Source organism: Nesoenas mayeri (genome assembly GCF_963082525.1).
Source record: "Nesoenas mayeri genome assembly, chromosome: 2".
In the NCBI taxonomy this organism is placed as follows: Eukaryota; Metazoa; Chordata; class Aves; order Columbiformes; family Columbidae; genus Nesoenas; species Nesoenas mayeri.
Genome location: NC_137543.1, coordinates 43,068,145 through 43,089,301, shown reverse-complemented (window position 1 = coordinate 43,089,301; position 21,157 = coordinate 43,068,145). Strand labels below are relative to the sequence as shown.

Genomic DNA, 21,157 nt, shown 5'->3' with positions numbered 1-21,157 from the left:
AGAGAAACAGCATAATTTCACCAACTCCCTGCATATGGTTATTACATTTAATCAGTACATCATTAGTATTCTGTATATACAATGTCTTTAAATAATTGGCTTGTCTGAACTATAGGCAACAAATTTACAAATTAAAATAAAATAATGTTTCACACAAATATGGAATGTCTGACAAATATATGAAAATAAAATGCATCTAGTAACAAAATGTTGTAAATCAAAAAGGTAAAAGATGTCTTCTCTGTCTTGGAAGATTTCAAGGCACTTTCTTGGCAAATCAGAATTCTCTCCTTAGTAGAAAGTCTGCAAGAGAAAAGGACATGCCATTTTATAACTAATTTCAAAACACAGAGGCAGACCACTTAGTGTAATTCTGTTTATAAATCATGATTCCTTGTGGGCTGCATAAATCTTAAGATTAACTCCAGAATGCCAGTGGGTCTTGCCCTCCTGTGAACACTAATGAGTTTTGCCATGGCAAATCCTCATCATTGATGCTAAGAGGTTTAAGTGGTCCATGCTGCTGCATCTTACAAGAAAAGTTTCCTGTGTATGTAGTCACATGAATTTCTGAATTCTGGGTTTCATCAAATGCTTAAATTTCATTTGCAAGAATCTGAATTGTAAAAACAAAACCAAAACCAAACCAAAGCAAACCAAACCAAGCCAAACCAAAACGAAAAGGCTAAAAGTCGTGGCAGCCGGGAAGGGTTGAGCTTTGAACCCTGGTCCCGGAGCCGCGCCGTCGCCTGCGCGATTGTCCCGGCAGCGCCCCGGGGCGCGGCGCGGGTCCCCGCGGCGGCCCTTCTCCATGGTGCTGAAACTGGCCGCACCGCTTCCCTTCCACCGCCCACCCCTATGGGAAGATCGGCTTTTCCAAGACAAAACTTAACTTCTGACAGGAATAGACCACGTTTCCTTTTTGTGCCCGTGCACTTACAGGAGGGGGTGGAAAATATTTGCATAATAGCATTGCAGTTCGTTTTTTTTTTTTTTTTTTTTTTTTTTTTTTGAGGAAAATGCAGCCTATTTTAGTACATGCAAGAGAAATGTTTAAAAGTAGTTGTCAGTTCTTTGAGTGGGAGAGCCTCCTTCTTCAAGGCAATGGAGAATCTCCAAGACTCTCTCAGATGTTAAAGCAAAGGCAAATTCCCTTACAGTAAGCAGGAACTATGACCCTGTCTTCTCTAAGCTAATGTGAGGGTGGTGAGAAAAACAGATCCTTTTGTGCCAAAAGGTGGAGTAGAAGCAAACACAGAATCATGCCAGAAATGAAATGTTATTGAGGGATGAACATATATAACTCCTGTGCTGTCCTGTGTATTTGGAGGGGAGAGCAACTCCTGCTACTCTTCATCTTTCTCAGGAAGATGTTTTCATTCCAATAAGATGCTGGATATGAGCAAACATGAAGATCTGAACCTGGTTTATCTCTAGTGGAAACAACACTCTGCTTGTTGGAGCAACAGGGTGAGGGAGCACAGAGGCAGCTGGGAAACACTCAGATCACAGCTCTACTTTTTAATTTAATGGTTTATCTATTTTTAACAAAATAAAGAGAAAGTCAGCCTAGATACAACTTGAAGTGAACACAGTGCACACGAGTTCCTAACATTGCTTACCATTTAAACCCTCTCTTCCCCACATGTCATCTCTTTGAATGTATTTTTGGCAGGCAAATTGGAACACCTGGATTTGCAAATCGCAGCAAATTCTGATCCTTTTTATTTAAAGATGGAAATAGGAAGAGATAGATGCTTCTGTACTGTGACTATAGAGGCAGATCTTTTGACTCATCCTCTTGAAAGAAAAGGGAGAATAGTATTGGAACACTCAGACACTTTTCTGGTAGCCCTGAGCCACCAACCCAGAGATGTAAAGGGATACAGATGAGGGAAAAACACACACTAAATAGGTGACAGTGCAGAAAATGAGAGAGTGCTGGGATGTTTTAGAAAGCTGAGATTTGAAAGAGAACACTAAGAAACAAAGAGGAATTTAGGCTCCTCAAAACAACAACAACAACAACAAATATAAAGAAAAGGGTATTCAGAAAATACCCTTAGTCATGAAAACGAGATCCTGGAAAATTAATGAGATCCATAGACAGGTCTCTGGTTATATTCAGTCTCTGATATATTCAAAACCACCTGCAAGACCTGGAAAGCAAGGACCCCAACAGACTGAAAATAGTTTAAAAAATAAAATAAGAAGATAAATAAATGAGGTCATTTTTTCTTAGCACTGGAATATCACCATATTCTTCAAAGCATTTTCTCACAGCCACCAGAATGAATCCCACCTCCACTTGGAAATCAAATCAGCTAACACTGACTCATATCCTGCTCTTCCTTTCTTATTCTTGATTAGTATGAATTGAAGTCTTGAAGCAAGAAGAAGTGACATACTCAGCTTCCTCAAACTCCAAGTTTACAGTATTTGTCAGAAGGAGGTGGTAAAAGGAAACCATCTTTGAAGAATTTTAAATAAATTAAATTCATTAATTTTATATATTTTATTGGTCAATAATAACCAGTGCAGTTTTTCAAATTGCTGTTGGAAGTGTAACCATCTCACTGATACTCAAATAAACGGAGAAAACAACTCACTTGAAGATGTTCCCTTTATCAGTGACAATGCTGTTTAATTAACACATTTAATATGCATTTCATAAACAAGGATGGACTGGTTCCTTCCACAGCCTGTTCCTTGAAGCTTTCAGATTTGTCATGTCTTTATGTTCAGTTTACTTCCACCACCATAAAGTGTTATTAACTTTAGAGAAATTGTCAGGAGACAATTTGGAAATGAAAAGTGGTCCCAAAGATGAATAAAGTGATACATTATCTATGAAGATTGCATTGGCAGACCCGAGACCAAGATATTCTGCTTCTTCCACGGATTAACAACAAAGTCCTCTTATGGAAAGGCCTGAAATAAATGTTGATGAAGTCCCCATGCATTTTTCTCTTTCACCAACCAGGCTCCTTTTCAAAATTTTGAACAGTAAGAGGTGACCCAGAGCATAATTATGGACTACGGTGCCACAAGTGACTGGTAGGACATTATAGTGGGACTTATTTCTGAGGTGTCTGTGCTTCTATGTATTTCCATGAGGACCCAGTTGGTCCTTAGAGCAATGCCAGACCTGAATTAAGATGCATTCCACTCTGTTAATACCACATTACTATATGCACACCTGATAACGTGGTACAAGTGTGAAGTAAATCACTAGACGATTCCACAAATAAGAAAATGAGTGGGAAAAATGATACTTACATAGCAAACATCTTAGGACTGTGTACACAAAGGGCTCATTGCTAATCTTGTTAGCAACCTTGCACACCTTTTATAATCTATAAAACAAAATTACCCACAGCAATAATGAATTTTAGTTGCCAGATACCCTAAAAAATGCATAAAATTAAGTGTAGAATATGTACTACAGTTTCAGACACTCTATGCATTGAAATCGTTCTCTGATGGAAAATCATGAAATTATGTGTGCAACATGCAAAATTAGATTGAATCTTATTCTAGACAGGGCTCTAGAGGAAATATAAGTGATGGCAGCAATTATTTTTCCACTAGATGATTTTCTTCTAAGCTATAGAAGCCCAGTTTCAAACCCCAACTTTATCTTAAGGAATTTAACTCACTAACTGGGAGGCTATTCTCACCAGTAGACTATGAAGCAGTTTGAGGTCAGACTCTTTCAAACTTTTTTATTGTACCATTTAGTATTAACATTGACAGAAATCCATATTTTCCACAATCAAGTAAATGTCTTAATCATCAGACTGGAGATACTAGTGTCCTACTTGCTATCTCACTGGTGTCCTTGGTTCAAATGGTCACCCTTTCTGATGCAAAGATCTAGTTCTTTGGTAACAAGGAACGCTTAGGTGCCATTTTCTTCCCTTACTTGGTAAGTATTTTAATAAAACTTAATAGAAATTGTGACAAACAGCAAGAGACTGAATGCCAAACTGGATTCGGTGCTTCAGGGAATGTTTGTACAGAATATAACTGTGTTAGTAGGAGAAGAAGTAGCTCATCTAGAAAACCTATGGTGGCTAAGGTGTCCCTGAAAGAAAATATCAAACCCCTCTGAAGGGGTTGGAAAAGATCCTGGCTATCATCAGCCTTGGTAGCTGTTCTAAACCCTGAGTGCTGTATAAAGTGAAGACAATTCTAAGGATTTAATTCTTCTTTTCAGATCAACAGAACATTTCAGGTTGAATGAAAATCATTGCTGTGAGTTTGGCTGACAAAATGGATTTAAAACCCCCTGCTTTGCTTTTAATTGCATTTTTTTGTTATATGTTTTGTCGTGCTAGTTGATCTTAAAAATGAGTTCTTCACACACTCCTAACCACAAGTTTGTTTTTAATTTTAGAGAAAAGTTATTTAATTAGAAGAGAAAGATTGTGCCTGTGTTTCTTCATAAATAAATGAAGTACTTAGGCAACACAGGAAAATCCAAATAAAACCCATACAATGTGGATCCATGTATTCAAGGTATGCAATCTGCAAAATGCACAGTATTTTTGTTATGCAGCATGTAATATATATATGTCTAACCTACTCATGTGTCTACTTACAAAGTTATATGTATGTCTTTTGAGAATCAGCCATGGATTTTTACATTCCAACTTCTGATCAGTGTAAGGGTGGACAGAGACGAGAGCTGCTCCATCCCCTTTTAAAGGTCAGACCCTTTGAGGTGCTGAGCTTTGGTGAAAGAGCATCTCAGCTGCTCACAAAAAGTGCTTACCATCTTTCTAAGTGATACAGACAAGAAGGGTCATTATTTTTTCATGTTAAATCCTGGAAAATTTCTAAAGCACCTCGGTCCATAGTGTGCACTTACACATCACCAGTGTTTCTAATTAAATTGTATTATTTCTTTTCCACTCACTTTATTTGAATTGTCCTTTCTAAGACAATTTCCAAGCAAAATGGAAATCCCTTAAAGAATAAGTTACTTCAGGAAACACTGAAGTAACTTATTTTTAAGGGATTTCCATTTTGCATGGATTTTTTGTTTGTTTGTTTCAGGGGGTTTTGTTTGTTTTATCCATTTAATAATATCTTAGGACACTTTTATTTTTCAGTCTTTCTGATAAAATTACATTCAGGCTGTGTTAAAGCAAAACTTCTGTGACTCTCTTACTGGAATATTGTTTGATAAGAACTGCATGTATCAATAACAGACATGATGAAATAATTGATTTTTTTTTTGTTCTTTAAGAGTGAGCATATATTAGAAAATTAACATCACAAACTGAAAAATGCTCAAAATCAAGTTATAACCATACTATTGAGGATTAACAGAAGGTAGGGAGTTGTTCAGGTTTTACTTTATTGCCTGAGTTACTAAGTAGAGCTAAAGGGAGCAGGAAGGAGAATATGGCTTCATATCTGCCCTCTGCATAGCCTGTTTTTTCAGAGTGCAGTTTTCATTTCATTTATGTTAGTCTCGCTTTGAAGGAACTCCATTATATGAAGCTGGCTGTAAGTGCATAGATAGAAAATCTTTGTATATTAGAAGACCTTGGATATATCCTGTACTATAGTGTTAAAGAGTAACAGTTACAAAAGGACCAGCATATCAAACACTTAGTAGGAAAAGTGAGTTTCTTTAAAACAAGTATCTCAGCTGGCATTTCAAGGTATGTTAATTACTACTTACAAGCTGGTGTTGAGCAGTCCCTTGTGTTGTGATACAGTCGATGAAAGTGCTTGCTACACTCTGATGAAAATGTGACTGGCCCTGTTTGAGAGTAAGCAGGAGTTAACCACAAGCTTTCAACGTCACTGCTCTGCAGCTTCAATGAATGATATCAATGCATAGAATTCCCATGTGTTTTGACAAATGTACATTTAGTCTTTTATTACACTGTAAACAATTATGATGCAATACAATAATAATAATGCTACTGAAATAACAGAAAGAAACACTATTGCTACGCTATTATGCTCATAGTCTGAATAACAAAAAAATGGCCCTTGGAAATGATGGACTGGATTAGCCTTGAAATTCCACTAATTCAATATTAACAATAACATTTCTTATATGGTGAAAAATAGAATGGTGCCACTACAAAAGAATTTTGTTTGCTCAGTAGTCAGTGTTCAAATGTAGATGGAATTAAAATTTTATTTCTAAAGATAAATAAAAGCAACATTTTATCAAATATGAGTTTCTAAGTCCTGGAAAGATGAAGTAGCTTCACTTACTAATTCTTCTAGTTTGCACATAGATGGTATACAAAGTTCTTAACATACAGCATGGGTGTTGAGGTAGAATAATGACAGCTGAATATCATCTAGGAACCTGATTTCTTAAAGTAGTCCTAGCAAGAAAGTGCAGACATGCAGAGGGCAGTACGTGTTTCAATGTTTGGGTGAGGCAAATCCATGTGTGCCCAGGGTGTAGCGTGCTGCGTGTCTGTTTTCTCAGCCTGTGCTCCCTTCTCTGGATATCAGTGTCATCTGTTTGCATTAGTATTTGATATGAGTATATAGCCACTGGTCTCCAAATCATGGCTCAAAGGTAACCAGTTGTGAAAGAGCCCTTCCATGATTGCTGTTGGCCCAGGGAAGGTATTACTGATGGCATCTGAATTCAAAAGCAGAGCAAAAATGCATTATTTACATCACGTAACCTGCTTAGCAACATAACCACTTGACAGCTAGGGATGAGTTTCCTGTGATTTGGAGAGAAAACACTGACATAAATTGACAGTGACTGAACCAAATAAATTTAACTTGCATCCCCTAAATTCAGCACAAATAGGAACCCTCGACAAGAATAGATTTTTTTCAACAATGCTACAAAAGGATCCATAGGAAGCAGGCTGTGTTGACTACACTGTCAGAGGAAGATAGCAAACATTTCAGGGCAAAACTTATTTATTTTGTCACTTGAAAGGTGGATTATCAGCCTGGTAAAACATACTAAGACAATTATCTCTGGATAGTGGAGCCAAACCATCACAAGCTTGAGAGAAGATTCCTCTCTACGTTAGTGAACACACTTGGACATTAGATATAGTATACAGTAATATGTGGATTTAATGAGATTTTTCAGCTGTAAATAGGCTTTTAAACAAACTCACAAAGCAGTCCTTGCAACTTTGAACAAGGAGATTGTTGTCTTTTTTTATCTGAGTGATTAGGCTCAAGAGAAAGTATGTAATTTGAAATTATCCAAGATACATGGAGATAACATCAGCTTTTGGCATTAAATAAATTCCTTGTACCCTCAGATAATATATGGTTTTCTAGCTTTCTTCCCTGCCATCTAAAATAGTCTGTTAATTTTACTTGTGCTTTACAGAGCACAATGTGTCAGCTGGCTTTTCAAGCTGAATTGATAGATAACTTTATGACTTACAAGATTATTTATGATTTTTCCTATAGTTGAGGACTGTTACATGTGGTTCTTATTTGGTTTTAAAATGTGTCTACTATTCTTGGCATACTAAAAGTGTACAATAATTTTCTTAACCCTGATACTGTAAAGATAATGGACTGTAAAGATAATGTTGATTTCTCCTTCTCTTTTATTTTTCACGACTTTATTAATTTAGGATGTCTTAACTCTTGAACATATCTGAACTATATCTGAACAGTTTACATAACTGAGATTGATAGAAAAAAGATTTTGATTTGAACAGAATCAAGAAAGTTAGGCTGTATTCTAAGGAAACATCCACAGATTACAGGACCAAAAAAAGCTGTAGAAAATAACAACAACAAAAACAACAACAACAACAACCAGGCAGAAAAAACGATCACTGGAGACCTTAAAAGCATAATTAAAAAAAAAAAAAAAAAAAAGGTAGGCAGAAAATCTAAACCAACAAAGAAGAAGCTTCAATGATTTTGGAATGAACCTGTTTTCCTTATTCACTCCAGCTAATTCTAGTCAAATAATTTCAGCAATTTTGATTATAGATGCTCAAGTAGAAAAGGACTATTAATTTAATGAATGGCTCCAGAAACAGGCCTTCAAGTCTTTTTTGCTCTTTTTCTTTTCTATGATTTAGTATTCTCAAAATACCTTCTGTAAAACTCATGGTTGTTTTTCATTGTCATTTTCGAGTAATAAAACTTGTTCTGTATGCATTATTTAGCTTCTCCAGATTCTTATGTTGAGCTTTATATGGTAGCTGAGCAGTATCCAAAGTTAAAAATGAAAAGGAAATGGACTGAGTATTAACATAACCAAATCTTTCTTGCCTGTCTTCCCAAGGGAGGAATTTTCAGTATTCCTGTGCTACATAGGATAGCACAGTTAGAATCCATATGTTCATTTCCTTCTCATATAGACTGAAAATTGTAAAGTTCCTAATTACTCTGGTTTACTGCAAGAGTCAAGGGCCAGCTGGTGTGGTATGTTTCCTGTAGATGCTGTTAGGTGGCAGTTAGCAGTTGGCAGAAAGTTACTTAAGGTTGTGCTTGTCCTAAAGGATTGAGGACACCTTCCCCAGGTGAAAGACACAACAGATTCTTTCCTTTCTTGAGAAGGACTGCCTGAAATTTCCAGCAAGGGGAAATGCATTTTCCAAATCTCTTTTTCATGCTCCTTCTGCCAACTTTTTTTCTAGTTTTTCTTGTTTTTAGTTTTACTAATCCCAGTAACATTTAAAATCACCTACAGATTTGCAGTGTCATACTCTGAAACCTTCACTTTTCTGAATTCCAGAACATTTGGAACTGGAGAGAAAAGAATCAGAGCAAGGATCTTGCTGTTGGCAAATCTTTTTGTTTATATTCACAGGGTACAATATTTTTCCAGTTACAAAATAAAGTCCCAAAAGTAAATGCATTATAAAACTCCATCTCAGTTTTCAAGTATGAGTACTTGAGTGTAATCATACTAAGCTTTCATATATGAAATAACAAATTATTTTTCTGATTCATTTGCACTGTTTAATCCTTCCTTGTTCTATTTGATTGATTTGTTAAAATGAGCATCCACCTGTGTACATCTTGAGACAGAAGACAAAAATTGTTTCCCTAATATAGTGAAAACTTAAACATTCACATAGTTCTGTTTCTGAAAAATACATGCAGTCCAATGGGGAGTTTTAAAATTAGTGATCTCAAAAATAAATACAGTAGGACTGACAAAAATTATGCAAAAATTACATATATCTAACATTAAAAATGTTAAAATTTTAAAACATTAAAATATTACTTGGCAGAGATAGCAGAAAGGTGCTCACACATAGCACATTTTTAACACAATACTGCAAATTGTTTGCACATAGATATACAATGCAGTATCTATGACATACAGACATATGCATTCAGTACCCAAAACTATTGAACTTGTAGTGTAGATGCGAATTAACATGCAATAATAGGATGAGAGAAATGAAACCATAGGTTTTAAATCATGAATGTTTTAACTTACCTTGTTTTGAAAGATATTTTAGTCTATTGAAAGAGAGACTCAAACACAATTAGAGTCTGGAAAAAAGTTCTAGTCCTAATAAATGCAAATTTAACTTTACAAATGTTAAACTCACTGCAGAACCTCAAAAAAAGTTAATGTTGTGACTCTTACGACTACTTAGAATATGCATATGTAGATAAACTCAGAGCAAGCAGCTGCCTTACCTGTAAAATGTTTTATGAATTTGTCTTTTAGACTGGAATCTCTTGGCAAACTCTCTAAGGAGAGAAGAAAAAAATGTATGTAATATAGGAATTACAAAAAAAGCTCTGAAAGCATAATATGCCATGATGTCTGCTGTAAAGAGACCCAGTAGCTTCCTAAATTAACTATGAAATTGACTTTCATTGTTTGTTTGGTTTGTTTTTATCCTAATGTATGTAAACAACATTGTGAGACATTTCAGGTAATTCACAGCTGGACACCAAACGGTCATGCTACAATACACTCTATCAGATTTTCTGACAATCATTTCTATACATCTTAGGTCTGATTTGAGATATATTTTATAAAGATCTATATAAATAATAAATAAATTATCATAATATGACAAGCATTTGACTACCTGAGTAAATTATGTAAAATACCTAGATAAATATGAATTAAATACCATACTTTGGGCTTTGAAATAACAGGTAACTGAGGAGCATTCTCTTTCAGATCATCTAAGATAGATATGAGTGATCCATATTTCCATTGCACTGTTAGTCAAAAAACAGCACTCCTCTCCTAGGAAAACTGCTGTGGATTTTAAAATATTCCCTTTCCCTACATAGTAATTTTCCAAAAAGTATAAGAGAAAATACAAGTCTCAGAATAGCCAAAGGAATCAGGCAGAACAGAAATTGGAGCTAACACAAAAACTATAATAACTATTCTTTTTTTTACAGTGTGATACTGTCTCTGGCTTATTATGGAAACTTTTAATGTAAGTAAATATTCTCAGAATTACTACATTTTCCCTCAATGTCACAGATTTTCCACTGAAAAACTGTATCAAAAAATATCTTGCGTGACTGCAGTGATTATTGCAGACAGTGACTGTATATAACAGTTGTGTGTCACGTTAAATTCAAAAGAAATGCCTTTCTTAGCACTAACACAAGGAACATGATTAACTTGACACATTAGGACCTGCAGCTAAAGTTATTCACTAAAAATATTTCCTTATCACTAATATAATTGAATTGTCCTACTTCTTCTTTTTTTTTTTTTTTTTCCTTTTTTTTTTTTTTCCCCCTCAATTCCTCATCTGAATTAACATTTATCTAAGAAGAGAGCAAGTTTCCTTTCATGCTACAGGAAGGTGTTGGTTATCTGCCAAAATATTTTTTTACTGTTTTAGGCAGTTTTTCAGAGGTTATATGAGTGTATTTTTAGGCTAGGATTTTAAGCTAAAATGCCGAAGTCTCTACTGCAACTCAGCAAGGTTAGTGGACCCAATTTATCTAAGATTTTTTTGAAATCTCAGTTTTAACTTGTTTTGTTATTGCAAATGAAATATTACCTCTTACTAATCAAACTTAGAGTTTTAGTGACATGAAATTTCAGGTAGTTTACAAACCCATGAAATGAAGCATACAAAAAGGCAAAATAGTGAAGCAATCTATACGAGTTTTGAATGAGATGCCTCAAGTGGACCAGTACTGACAAATAACCAAAGCCTGGTGAAGGCTGGGCTAAGAACAGGCCGTTCTTCCTCTGATAGAGAACATTTAGAGCCAGGTCCTTTCAAAGTCTGTAGAATTTGCTGTAGGAACAGTAGCTGCCTTTTGCCCCATAAAAATTTTTAGGAAAAGTCTATAATACAGTATACAGCCAAAACCTCACCCCTAAATGCACATAAGGTAAAACAGGATACAGATTTGATGCTCAGGGAAGGAGCTAGGCATTGCAAGCATAAAATTGCAGCTGTAGCTGTGTCAGTAAGCCTGAGAAGGAGTGCTGCAGGCTCTGCTTCCCACGAGTAACCTACATTGTCCCAAGGTTCATGGCAGCCGGCTACGCTTGCCCCAATAGGGAAAACTGGGTCAGTTGTGTGTTGGTGAGTGGCTGAATGATACTGACTGTGTGCCTGTCCCTCTCCTGCTGCGGCTGCCATCCCTCCAGGCAATAACCAGCTTTTCAACATGTGCCCACGGTTCAGCTCTCTTCAAGCGTTCGTTTTTCTTCATAGTATACAGCATTTGCTTAGTAAAACACAATCAGTGAGCCCCTAGCCCTCCACAAAGACAACCCAAGTTCATTTGTATAAAAATCACAGGCAGCACAGATTACTGGAACACTTCTGTCCACTGGCTCTAATGGCAGGGACAACTCTGCCTCTACTATGAGTTGCCCAACACGAACAGTATTTTTCTTCATCTTGCAGCAGCATAGCCAAGTCCTCCTATCTGTAAATAACTGTGAGGCTGAGTTCTCAAAGTACTTAGTGTTTCAATCAAACTAATGAACATCTTTTTGGAACAGAATATGTATCACTGACTCCTGACCATATCACGCTGCAGCCAGGAGCAAGATCCCAAGTCTGCACAGGATGCTTTTATAAGGCAGTGAAAAATTATCAGGACAAAACCTCTAGGCCAGCTTTTCCTGTCTTCTAACAAACTCTTAGTTGCTCCAATCACATTCCATGTGGGATCTATCATCTATTAGGAGAGTTTAATATCAATTCTCACAATTTACAGTCACATCCCCACAATGTATTTAAATTCCTTTGACATTTTAATTTCACAAGTGAAAAGCAAAAACATGGATATAATAAGATAGATTGGCAAAGCATTACTAAAATAAAAACACTTGGAAGTCACACTGGGCAAAAACACAATAGAAACAGGAAAATAAAATAATAAAATATTTTATGTGTGAAACCCACATGAACAGGAAATATTAAGTGGAGTGGGTATACTAAATGAATTCTTGCCTCAAGACCATGTTACACAAACTAATAAAATGCAGCGCGTATATACCCCATGGGATAAAGTAACTGTTTTTAATCAGCCGAGAGAATATTTGGACTGTGTCATTCTTGTGCCCAGGCTTACAAAATCTGTACTGCTCACCAGAGAGAGTAAATCTGAGTTAAAAGGCATGTTTGCTATTGGCTCTGGGTTCATCCTGGGTATAATCTCAGTTTATAATAATAAATAATCTTAGTTCAAGGATTAGTTTCTTATTTACGTCAGGCAAGACACACATTAGATACACACTTCTATGTGTGTCCTTAGAAAATTACTCATTTGGGGCAAAATGCTGCCCATACTACACCCCTTCCACAGACAGCGATGGCCATGGACAACTATCATAAGGTGGTAGAACAGATCTTTTACTGGATCTTCTGTCTAAAATGCTAGCAACATTTATGGCAAAAATCTAGGGACAAGACAAATATAGAGGATTTTCCAGCACTGTTTCACAGAACAGAATGGTGAAGTTCATACTGCAAATTTGTTTCTAATTCATTCATACAGTTAATTTTCTCAAGTTGTGGCACTACACAGAAGGTCTCATGCCTTTGGGTAAAAGATGACAGGATCTGCTTGGGTTTTATACCATGCTGGGATAAAAGAGATGATTGGGAGAGCTAGCAAGGTCTGAGCTAAGCAGCAGTAAGCAACAGCTGCTCCAGTTCCCCACTCTTTCATTTTGTTGTAAACTTTCCAAACCTGATTTAAATCACTTTTGTTAAGCTAATTCCCTAGAAAATCATTCTGTGCACTTTTCAGTTGTTATTCAGCACCTGGTAGCTGACATGAATGTTTAATTTTTCACTAATTTGGACATGATTAAGAGAGGTAGAAGACTAAATAGGCCAGAGCTCTGGGCTCAGGCATATGCTCAACCTGCAGTATAAGACATTGTTCACTCATGTTGGATGAGGCTTTTTACTTTTCTGTGCCTTCAGTCTCTCTGTTTTTTGTCTGATCAGACTGCAAAGTTGTGACAGCATATCCTTCTGTAGCATAAATATGACTTGCACTTGTGGCACTGAAATAAGCTAAACCCATACAACAGTTTGTTGGCTTGGGACATGAAAATTCCACATCCCCAGGTGATATCACCTTGGCAGAAAAAAATCAAGATCTCAATTTCTTTATGCTCCCAACAGGCAGCCTTTGCTTATTTTTAACTTATTCAGGGAAATAGTGTAAATTAGCCAGCAAAAATTACTCCTGCTCTTGGCCTAGTGCAGGCCTACACCTACAACATCTTACTGCAGGCTGTACTTGCTGTAGGCAAGGGTAGAAAATGTGAAGTAGCAGAGTTCAGGCTCTGCTTCAGTGGCCAAGCCCCTTAATCTTTCTATATAAGAAAAAAAAGTCTTCATCAAGAATCACAATATTCTCTTTTTGAAAGAATATTCATGCAACAGAAAACAAAAACAACAAATAACAACAACAAAAATACACACCAAAAAAAACCAAACAAAAACACAAACCAAAACCAACACCAAAAACAAACAAAAAAAGAAGCCAAACAAAAAGAAACAACAATCCAAAGGTTCCTCAATTACTAACAAAACAAACAAACAAACAAACAAAAAGTAAAAAATCAACTCTTAAACTATGAATGGAAAAAAACTTCTCCACAGTAAATGTTCCAGGAAAATGTAAGTTTATCCAACAGAACATAAAAGCACAAATGGCATTACTTATCACTATAGCTCTGTCTGCCACATAAATACTTCTCAGATTTACATGCAGCTGCTAAAGTGCTCTTCACAACACGTTTAAAGCTTAGCATTTTTAGGCTGATTTAATAATTATATGTTTTATGGAATATCCAATGTTAATTCAGAATATTCACATATCTTAATTCAGAATTACATAGTACAACATTCCTTGAAGCATCATGTTACATGATGGAATAACAGGCTTTTCTTGATTTTATGTTGTTCTGCATTTCAATAACTTAACAAAATTAGGAAGTTCAGATTATTATAATCTCACAGAAGTTTGTTTCCAATATAATGCTTAGTCCAAGATACAGTAAATAGCAATGACAATATATCTTATATCTTACAATGGTAATATGGTCCTGTTCTCTTGTTTTATTCACTCTGGTAAAGCCATTTTGAGTTAATGTAACTGTCTATTCTTTAGAAAGGGCCATTCTCTAGAACTATACTTCTTACTTTGCTTTTTATTCTTCTCATTCATATTTTTTCTTACTTCATAATCATTTTCAAGCTGAATTAATATTAATACAAGGCAATACATTTCAGCAGGTCTTGCATTACCAAACTTAAAAACAATTTTTACAAGACTAGTATAGATTTATCTAAATTTTATACAACTATCACATGCACAATCTCATGAAAATCTTAATTTCCTTATATTGTGTTTGAAGATATTTTATAACTATGGCATTTAGAAAACAAATGTATTGTTGTGTATTTTCTTCTTTCTACCTGTAAAATAGCAGAAGAAAACCGTCAGCAGTAAGATGCAGCTGACTCTTGTGTTCTAAACCTGAATGTAGGCTTCTAAAAATGTTGTTTTGGCATGAAAATAATGTGATTTTTTTTTTTTTTGGTGGTGATTTCATGTCATGAAACTGCTTACAACACAGTATATGTTAATAAAGTTTTAAATAAAAGTGACATTTTGAAGGACAAAATTATCCAAAGCTTCAACTTAAAGAAAGGCTATATTTGTTCATAGTGTAGGAATAAATCTTGCAGTGGTAGAAATATCATGCTTCTACAAATATTTGAACACTGCCAGCAAAACTGTCTCGAGCACCTATATAGACGAGTCCCATTTATTTGGATGGAGCTTATCTTTACTAGAAACACTCCACAGTGCCTAAACAGGACAACTCTTGTCTATTCTGACAATATTACAAGGTGAAACACTAGTAGTAGTAGGTTTGCATACATCCAGCCATGTCAAGAAGGATTCAGTTTATGTAAAAATAAAATGTATGGTGATAAAAGGGATAGTAAAATCTTTCAAATGTAAATACATAAAGAAACTGACAAATTATCAAAAGAACTTAGGCAACAGACATTAAACTAGATCAAAACAAGATAAAAATACCTACGTAAAGTGATATACTAGAAAGATGAGCGAATGGAATGACGTTGCAGTGCCAGGATGAAAGTACCCTCAGTATGATAGTCTTAAAAGTCCATAAAATCTTTACAAAAGCATTGTATTAAATATATATACACATTTGGAAACCTTAATGACCCAAACCATCTTTCCTCTAAATGTCTTAATTTATATATGTAATAATTTCTACAAATGTTAGGAAGAGATGTACAGACTCAGATTAAAAAAAACCAAAAAACAAAAAACAAGTTTTGCTCAAAATCAAGAATTACAATAGAAAACTGTGCAAACATAAGACACCCTAGCAGAGAAAAAAAAATTGTAATGTTTACTTTGATAAGTGCATCATATGATGTTGAATAAAGCGTAAGCTTTTGACTAGAATCTCACACATGGGAATCATACAGTAAAACATCCTGTGAATGAATGGAGCATCAAGCACGCAGTTTCTTCAGTACCCTGGGCCAATTAAAAGCTCTTAGTTTCCTACTTTTACTGTCATACTTCAGCTGTGACCAGATTGCATGAAACTCTTACTTCTAGGCCCATGGCTAGAAAAGGTTCTCATCTTCAAAGCTGAGGGTTTCCAGCAGCTTTGACTGTGCTGGAAATGCTATTTTTTTAATGCTGTTATTTCATTGCTACAAGAAAGGTATTACTTTTTGTTCCACAAACAATAGCCATATTAATATACATGGTAATATTTCTCTGGATTCTCACGTGGTGTCTGATACAGAAGAGACACAGAATATGCAGTTCTTTATTGAAAATATGTGACCTTTGTACTCCTTACTTGGGACCACCAGTTGATTCTGGGGTCTGTCCAAGAGTGCTGGAAGTCCTTAGGAGAAATTTGTGGTTCTGTTACAACTCAGTTCACAGACTGATATATTTAATGTTTTTCCTATTGCAGTTTCCCATAGGGAGGCAAGAAAAAACATTGCTTTGTGCAACAGAGAGCAACCCCTTTCATCATTAAAATCATACATCATTAAACATTTTATATTATTTGTTTTTTAAATACCTGCCAGATGACAAAATATCTACTTAAATGACGTAATTTAATTGTCTTAGCCTCTTCATCTGTGGTTTCTACCACATAAACTGTATTTCAGCTTTTATTTTCTTATTTTTCTTCCTGTTTTCCATAATTAAAAACTAAAAATAATTTCTGATTATTTCTTAACAATTTGTCTGCTTATACACACACCCCCCCCCTGCTTTCCCCCAATAGATTTGCAATTCATTCCTTTAGACAAGGGAAAATATCTATTTCTGTGTGCAGGACTCTGAGATGTCACTGTATTATTACCTCTGTTAAGTAAGACACACAGTTCCCACTTACTGAATACTTTTATTTTGAGATTGCAATGTGTACATACTAAGTTCCACAAGGCCTAGATGGAAAATGAGTCAATGCTCCAGGCAGATACATTCCTTCCTGTATGTAACACCACTGCTTGAAATACAAAACTTACCAGACTTTTCCAAGTACTGTGTAATGAAGATTACAATAAATTAGCAAAATTTTTTGCATTTTCTACCACTGTCTGCCCTCGCAGTTGAAAAATTATCTGGTATCTTAGTATTTTCTGAAAAAAAGCACCTCAAATATATCTCCAAATCCAAGTGCTTGGATTCACAGAGATGAAACCGTTTGCTCAAGAGACAATCCTGAATTAATCTGCAACTGCATACCACTGCCATCTGCTGAATGTGGACTATGCTGAATATACTCATGAATACCTTTCTGCTTTGTGACTGGAGTTTACTAGGCTTCCCATTTACTCCATCTAATGTTCTTGCAATATGAAGTGTACTCTAGAGCTTAAGGGTTACAGTAGAATGCAATCAAGAATTTATAATTAATGACTTGGTCAATTTATCTTCTGCTTCTCCAAGACTAAACATAAACCATATTCTAATCTCTTTGGATTTATTTGCTCTCCATAAAACCTTTGTTCACTACTTTAACGTTATTTATAGAGAATATTTGGAATGCACACTGCGATATGTGACTGTACCTCATTAGTCAAGTCCTAAAATGCTAGTTCTGCTCCCATATTAAATAAATGCTTCCATGCTTATTTCCTTGTCCAGATCTGAAACAGTGCTTCTAAGGATACTGAAACTAGTGACTGTTTATTTTCCCTGATATTCATTCCAGTAATATTTTTCTTATATGAGCATGGCAAATAATACTCCTTTTAAATGCTGAGTAATTGATATATCCTCAAGTTCTCCCAACTTTAGTTATGAATACAATATCTGATGTTACATACGTAAACTTGAGAGTCTGTATTCTGTAACATTCATCAGGAACTTGAGCAATAAATTGGACGGTGACATCAATCAGTTTAGAAATACTCCAAAGCAAAATCCTAACAGGGTCTGCTTTCATTATGGCTGATAAAGTTTAGCATGTCAGTCACCACTGGCAAGTGGCAGAGTAATTCCTAAATGCGTTAAAGATGGGCATAAAAGGAAGCACCAGCTTCTAAAGCTCAGCCAGACATGCAGTCACAGTTTCTATTTTTTTCCCCTCTTCCCTCTGCCAATACATCACATGTAGTGCCAACCACTCATTCTTATCACCGAGTCTCTATTCACCTATGTCACATCTCTCTTACTCATCCTTATCTACATCAGTTGCTCCCTTAAACCCAGGGAGATTAATATTCACATTGCATTCACAGGAGAGTAACTATTATGTTCTATCAAAACTGCAGCATTGCAAACACTGAACATGTTAAAAATGCACATAGTATCATACAAAGGGCTTCCTAAAACTGATGATAAAAACAGGTAGGAATATTTTCTCCAAACCATAGTGAAGTGAGAAAATTAACACATTAAACAGTATTTAAAGAGTAAAGGCATACTGCTCTCCTGATTCAGCATGCCTTACTTTTGTCTGTAGAGCTATATGTGTCCTCATAATATTTGTCTGATGGATTGTCATCTGTGCACCAGAGTTTGGAGCAGATTTGAAGTATTTCGTATTTCTAGTTCTTCATCCTTTGTATGGAATGGAACACTTTTATTCTTTTTTTTTTTTTTTTTTTTTAAGATTTCTAAAAATAGTCTTGAAATAGTTAAAGTGCTGCCTTTTTAGAGTGACTGGAGTCAAATTCCACTCTCACTGATGCCTGTGTAGTCCCCCTCACTCATCAACACCCCATTAATGTAATTGCAAGGGAAATATAGAAGAGATTTTGGACACAAATATTTTTCAGCTGTATTGTTATTACAGAGACCCTCAGGTGAGTACCAAAAAAACAGATGACTAACTTTAGACATTTGATTTCATTTGGAATTATAGCCTTTATTTGAGTGATGGGGCAGTAAGCTTTATCAACACTAAGGTTCTGTACATACTATAGTATAATATAATATAAACAGCAACACAAAAAAGCAAGAGTAATGTGACTTGAACCTTTCTTCAAGAAGAAAGTGATATTTTTTATCTCTGCTAACTGATAAATGGGCAAGACAAGTCTTACATTTAGCTAGGCACATTCCAGTTCTTTGAAAAGGTTATGAACAAGATGGTAGGACTTGTTGCCTGAAATAGCAGATGGCTGGATTTAATAAATCAAATAGGTTCCAGCCATATTTCTAACTCTGAAATACTAGCTTTAATTCAACAAAAACTATCTGAGTTATGTTCTATGTGCTCTTATCCCCATTGGATCATGGCCTATGAGCACCTAAGAGAGAGGAATTTCTCCTGGAATCCCTACTGCTCATTCCCCTACGGAGTCCTTTTGATTAAACGTTAAGTGTTACCTAAACACTATGCAAACTTGTAAATATATGACAATGAGCCATGCAAAAAGTGCTCTTTTACCCTGAGAAGAAATACGTTTGTTTGCTATAGTATCTTATGGCTAACTTCCTCATTCTTTGTTTATTGCAAATCATTAAATGGAGTTAGTTTGGGAATTAATTCAATTTATTCATTACTACATTATGAAGGAGTACATGGAATTAGAAATTGAATGTCTCAAGCTCCTTGCCTCATTTCTAACACAGAGTAAATCCATAAGTAACATCCTATTGATTCAGCTAGCTTTTATGAAGATAATGTCCATTATCTAGCTCCTTTTTTGATGTTTCAGATTGTAAACCACTGATGTTTTCAGGAAAAGTAACTAAACATTGGTGTATATCACAAGACAGATAATTTTAAAACAGCTCACTTTTTTTGATTTTTTCAAAACTCCAGAACTACAATTGTGATGCTGCCTCAGAAGGCATTATGTGCTCATTTGTATTCTAAATTTGTGCTCATTTGTATTCTACATTTTCTACAGTGCTGCAGTTTTCTCTCCATTCATCTGTGGTAGGAAGTGAATGAAACTGAAGTTTGTCCTCTTTTTCATTGAAGTGAGACCTTTAGTCCCACAACCCTTGTACTTTTCTATTTCATCTCACAGGACATAATCAAAGTAGAGTGTTCAGGTCAAAGCTCCTGTGCCATTACAGCTAGTATCATGTTACTCTTGCCAACACAGTCCCTTCACAAGCACAACCTGTGGGAGGTCTGCCTTCTTTCATGCAAGTGAAGTGAAGTGACACGAAGTACTCTGAGACAAACTTTTGTCTCTAGACTTTTTTGTGCTTCAGGTGAAAGAAATCCTTCAAAAAGACTTTCACAAAATCAAAACAGTGAGAGGAAATGAAGCAAATACATAATAATTTTACTTGAGTTTGCTCTTTTTCATTTTACTATGCTGCTTCTTGGGAAGGATACAGAAGTTCTTTCCTTTATAACACAACTTTCTGACTTGAACTGTACTGTGAGGACCATCTTTGAGACACCACAACTGTTCATCTTGTCTCGGTTTCCCACTCCTTGTGATCCACATTACTGTATTGTACAAAAGTGAAAGAACGTGTGACAGTACCAGGGAGGAGGCTGGAAAACACATCTGGAAGCAATAGAACAAAAGTAGGAGAAAGAGGCATGGAAACATTCTACACATGAAGAAGGTATTTTTTACAATGAGGGTGCCTGGAGAGATGGTAGACGCCTCATCCCTGGAAACATTCCAGGCCAGGCTGGACAGGGTTCTGAGCAACCAGGTCTACTTGAAGATCCCCCTGCTCATTAGAGGGGGGATGGACTAGATGACCTTTGAAGGTCCCTTCCAACCTGAACTATTCTATGATTCTATGATTTGGTGTTCATCTTGTATCACTTGTAACACCTATGCAGGATACAAGGCACGGGATAAGGACATACAGTTATCATTCCTACCTTCACACATCCCTAGGTCATTTCTTCACAAGCTATGGAGGAAAACAATTTTTAACTAAGTCCTTCCAGTAGTATTAGAAGCAGAAAAGGTCACAGAATCACAGTCACAGAATCATAGAATCACAGAATGTTAAGGATTGGAAGGGACCGTAAAAGATCATCTTGTCCAATCCCCCTGCCGGAACAGGAACACCTAGATGAGGCTACACAGGGATGTGTCCAGGTGGGTTTTGAATGTCTCCAAAGAAGGAGACTCTGCAACCTCCCTGGGCAGCCTGTTCCAGTGTTCTGTCACCCTCACTGTGAAGAAGTTTCTTCTCAAATTTAAGTGGAACCTCTTGTGTTCCAATTTTAACCCATTACCCC

The 21,157-nt window shown here is 35.8% G+C and overlaps 1 protein-coding gene across 1 annotated transcript in view; it reads right to left on the bottom strand.

Annotated features, from left to right (window-relative positions):
- Positions 1–3,291: 3,291 nt before the first annotated feature.
- Positions 3,292–21,157, bottom strand: part of ALKAL1 (ALK and LTK ligand 1) — a gene marked incomplete at both ends in the record, with an annotated part of 34,468 nt that continues 16,602 nt past the window's right edge. The window contains 3 exons of the mRNA XM_080338730.1: positions 3,292–3,356; positions 5,696–5,776; positions 9,637–9,690. Coding sequence (XP_080194856.1) covers positions 3,292–3,356; positions 5,696–5,776; positions 9,637–9,690 — 200 coding nt within the window. The remainder of the gene's footprint in view (positions 3,357–5,695; positions 5,777–9,636; positions 9,691–21,157) is intronic.